Genomic DNA, 4,875 nt, shown 5'->3' on the forward strand with positions numbered 1-4,875 from the left:
CATGCCGGAACTCCCTGTTGTTTTCCGGTCTGAGATTCTTATTTAACTTCAGGAACATTTGGACCTCAGGAGTTTCAGTACATATAATATAAATATAATATTATACACATATACATATATATATACATTTAAACTGCATTTAAACAGTTAAACAGGATGAATGCGATGCAGCTGCTGAACAGGGTCCGAGTGCGCGGTGAGTACAAGTACTAATACACACTCTAATACACACTGTACACACACTCTACACACACTCTGTTACAGTACAAGTACTAATACACACTGTACACACACTCTGTTACACTACAAGTACTAATACAAACTGTATGTACTGTAGTAAAGTTAAAGTACTAATACACAATGTATACACACTGTATTCAAGTTAAAGTACTAATACACACTGTATACATATATACTGAGTTTTAGTGTTACTGTAATGATGATTAATGAACTCCGTAAAAACTGCAATTCTGTCGTAACACTAACAGAATATTGTGTGTGTGTGTGTGTGTGTGTGTGTGTGTGTGTGTGTGTGTGTGTGTGTGTGTGTGTGTGTGTGTGTGTGTGTGTGTGTGTGTGCGTGTGTGGTGTGTCTGTGTGTATGCCTGTGTGTGTGTGTGTGTGTGTGTGTGTGTGTGTGTGTGTGTGTGTGTGTGTGCGTGTGTGTGTGTGTGTGTGTGTGTGTGTGTGTGTGTGTGGTGTGTCTGTGTGTATGCCTGTGTGTGTGTGTGTGTGTGTGTGTGTGTGTGTGTGTGTGTGTGTGTGTGTGTGTGTGTGTGTGTGTGTGTGTGTGTGTGTGTGTGCATCTGCATGCGTGTGTGTGCGTGTCAGGCCTCCATGTGTGTGTCCCCTCAATGACCTTTGACCTCAGGAAGGTGGAACTACTTCCTCTCGATCAAAGGAAGTTGACCTTCGACTCTCAGAGCGTCTGCAGAGAGCTGCAGGAGAACGGTGAGGAACACCTGACACATATATATATAATATATATGTATTTCATTTATTGATGTATAAAATACTATTTTTTCTTATCATATATTGATATAGATATTTAAATATGATCAATGTATTAATAATGAAGAAGTGATGTTTGAAGTAAATCTTTATATTAAAGTATATGTAATGTGTGTATTTGTACTCTCAGGCTTTGAGAAGCGGCAGGCGGAGCTCGTCGTCTCGGCTCTCGTCTCTCTGACGGCCGCAAACATGGACATCGTTTACAGAGACATGGTGACCAAATCCCACCAGGTGAGTACTGCTGAGAGTACAGAGGACTCAGATACTGTTACATGGTGACCAAATCCCACCAGGTGAGTACTGCTGAGAGTACAGAGTACTCAGATACTGTTACATGGTGACCAAATCCCACCAGGTGAGTACTGCTGAGAGTACAGAGGACTCAGATACTGTTACATGGTGACCAAATCACAGCAGTAACAGTACTCAAATAATCACAGTATTAGGAGTGTTAGTAGGATTAGCAGTATTAGAGTACTGACAGTATAACAGCATTCCCAGCATTGTGTCCCCAGGAGATCGCCCTGCAGCAGATGTTTTCTCACCTCGACTCCATCAGGAAGGACATGGTGATTTTGGAGAAAAGCGACTTCGCCAACCTGCGATCAGAAAACTCCGTAAATATTCATTTTTTCGCCTAAAGTTAAAAAGTTAATTTTATAATACATTTAAACATTTTTAAATATTTCCTCAGAATGTCTTATTTCAGACTTTTTGCTTTTCTTGTAGAAAATGAAGCGCGAGTTGGAGCAGATCCAAAACCGACTGAAGGTCAGACTTGATAGTATTTAATAGCTCACTGTCTGATATATAAATACATCTTTTAATTATATTATATTTCACTATGAATCTAATCCTCTGAGACGTTCAGGAGGAGAGTCGGAAAGTCCGAGCGGAGACGAAACTGGACATCAACCTGGAGAGCAGCCGCATGGCCGACGTGGTGGGACTAATACTACACAATATTTACTAATACTCATAGAATACTCATAAAATACTCATAAAATACTCATGAAACACTCGTAAAATACTCATTAAATATTTATAAAATACTCTTAAAATACTAATAAAATATACAAAGGTTTTTCAGAATTGATTTGGACATTTTAACTGTACTTTTTGTGAAATTTCACTTTTTTTGATATTTTATTTGTATTTTGGGGGAAATTCTGCAAACTAATTTTTGGACATTTAAAAAAAAATGCAGGTATTTTAACCATTTCCTCCGTCAACAACTTAGAATATTTAAAGTTAATATCAACGTTTTTTTCTCGTAAAATTCAGTTTAAATTGGCAGAATATCTAATTATTGATGATTTTATAATTGCAGATAATAATCGTTTTTTTTCCTGAAATAGCCTTTTCAAATCCCAGAGAATATAATATTTATTATAAAACGGACAAGTCAAATCAAGCAATGTGATTGGTTCTTAGCCGTGATATACTGAGCGTATACCACGGGTAAAATTGTAAGTTACTTTTCACAACAAGTCAGTATCCCTCCGCGTGTAAGAAAAACAGTATACAGTTGGGTTGGAACAAGAAAGCAGCGGAGAAGTAACGGGGCAGAAACCCTCGTTTTTACGCAGCGATCCAGACATAGACATCAAACGGCAAAACATATTCAGTGTGAAGTTCCTTTAGCATTAGGGCAGGGATATCTAGATACTTTTGAAGGTTTAACATAATGAATTGTGCTACTTTTAAAGCAAGCAACGATGTTTTCAAATCTGTAATCAAAGAGGTCCGCAAAAACACTATCGACCAATCAGATTGCTTGATTTGACTTGTCAGTTTTATAAATATATTTACATCTCTTCCGTTACGAAACAAACTTACAAAGCATAAGATGGAAACATTTAAGATTAACTTGGACCTCCGGGGGGGTCTTACTATGGAGGAGTGGATTGAGCAGTGCCTATCTCCAGAAAAAAAAAAGCACCTAAACTACGACATGCAGAGCTACGTGAAGAGCAGGTAGACCAATTGGAAAAGTAGCACCATTCAAAAGCTTTCTGATGCGGGTCTTGAAACAAAGCAGAGAAATTATGACCGTTAGTGGCCACAGGTGCGAAAGCTCTCTCCAGAGCTACTGGAAGCCCAATCTCGGGGACCGGAGAAAGTGGAGCAATATTCTCGCCACGCCAAGAAACAGCCTCGAACAACCTCAACCTATACAAGTGACCACATAAGCCATGCTACTGATGCTGGACAGGTTTTCAGTGGCTGCACAATAAACAGCAACATACACATTAATGTAAATAAACAGCCAAATAATGGATCAACGCTCTCTGTCTAATATGTTCGCTAGCTGTTGTTAGTGTTGTCGCATAGCAACCACCTCGCAATAGGTTTCGTGCGGAAGGCAACGGAGGGACTATTTAATTTTGAACATCATTATTTACAAATACAAACTATTTAAATTAGAGTGTCTATTTTTCTTTCATGTTGCCACACTTGGTAACCGTTTTATAAAAGTGATATATGCTCATTATATCACACATACTTGCCAACCTTTGGACCAATTGGGGGGGGTGGGGGGGGGGGGGGGGGGGGGGGGGGGGGGCGGGGGGGGTGCTAGTGGATAGACGGAGCTGTTAGATTAACATTAACATGCTTATTGTAGTTGTAAGTGCACTGCCTTGCGGCCTAGCACCGTCCTTGATGGAGCATGTGTGTATTTTACAGGAAAGGAGTGAGCAGAGAGTAGAGTAGTTGTCGATTCTTGTTGTTTTTTGTGAATATCTGCCTCACCCTCTCAGACTTTGAGTTGCACGCGCTACTAAAGAGACGTGTTACCATGGAAACCCAAACAATGGTGTAGCTGTATTAAAGTCCGAGTGGAAACAGTCGTGTGTAAACCTGATTTTGTCAGAAATCGGTTGAAAATGCGGGAGAAATATGACCCCGGGAGGAAACCGGGAGAGGGCAATGAAATCGGAGTCTCCCGCGAAAATTGGGAGGGTTGACAAGTATGATATCACAGCTAAGGGGCGTGGTTCGGCCCGACGCGAACGGCCTGTCGTGAGCTATTGCTTATATTCCACTCCTCACATACTTATATATAATATCTTGCTTTATATTTTGTTACTGTACATTTGTATTTCCACATGTATTTTTTCTACTTTTTTAATTTCTCTAATGTGCATTGCCATGTCTTTTTATGCTGCTGCAACACAAACATTTCCCAAAGTGGGATCAATAACGTACTTCTTATCTGATTATTCTACTATTTATTATGTATGAATGTTTGTAATATCTTTGAACCTGAACTGTTATCTTCATAATAAGTGAATAAAAGATGTGTGTTTCCAGTTCAGCGATCAGGAGAAGAAGCTTCTGGAGGCGAGCAGCGACTTCCACCACAAGGTCAACACTCTTATATATTCATACTGATGAAGATCATATCATCATCATCATCATCATACATATTGCTGACTCTTTTAAAAGTCATTGTTCCTGTTACCCTGCGTTTTTAGCACTTCTTAACACGTGGTCATTTATTCTTTTATGATTCCTGTGATGTTCTAATGTTTGTCGAGCACTGTGTGACTAAATGTTCCCTACGTGCTTCCTCTCTCTTGAGGATGATCTCTTACGTGCTTCCTGTCCTCTTGAGGATGATCTCTTACGTGCTTCCTCTCCTCTTGAGGATGATCTCTCCATTTGTCAGAAAGCGGATCTGGAGCACGACAACATGGAGATCAACAGAAAGATCGACCTGCAGGTGGCGTCCGCTGAAGACTCTGCTGGAGTCTCTGAAGCTGGAGACCGTCCGCTACCTCGCAGGTACACTGTGTACTCTACTGTGTACTTCTACTGTGTACTTCAGGTACACTGTGTTACTCTACTGTGTACTTC

At 40.1% G+C, this 4,875-nt stretch overlaps 1 protein-coding gene across 1 annotated transcript in view; it reads left to right on the forward strand.

Moving 5' to 3' along the window:
- ccdc90b (coiled-coil domain containing 90B) overlaps window positions 1–4,875 on the forward strand; it is a gene marked incomplete at its 3' end in the record, with an annotated part of 6,006 nt that continues 1,131 nt past the window's right edge. Inside the window, 9 exon segments of the mRNA XM_079648626.1 lie at window positions 1–196; window positions 832–951; window positions 1,142–1,245; window positions 1,530–1,631; window positions 1,744–1,785; window positions 1,886–1,957; window positions 4,330–4,383; window positions 4,688–4,750; window positions 4,752–4,846. Of these exon segments, the coding sequence (XP_079504752.1) occupies window positions 157–196; window positions 832–951; window positions 1,142–1,245; window positions 1,530–1,631; window positions 1,744–1,785; window positions 1,886–1,957; window positions 4,330–4,383; window positions 4,688–4,750; window positions 4,752–4,846 (692 nt within the window). The 5' untranslated portion in view covers window positions 1–156.

The sequence above is a fragment of the Notothenia rossii genome (genome assembly GCF_949606895.1).
Source record: "Notothenia rossii genome assembly, chromosome: 9".
Taxonomy (NCBI): Eukaryota; Metazoa; Chordata; class Actinopteri; order Perciformes; family Nototheniidae; genus Notothenia; species Notothenia rossii.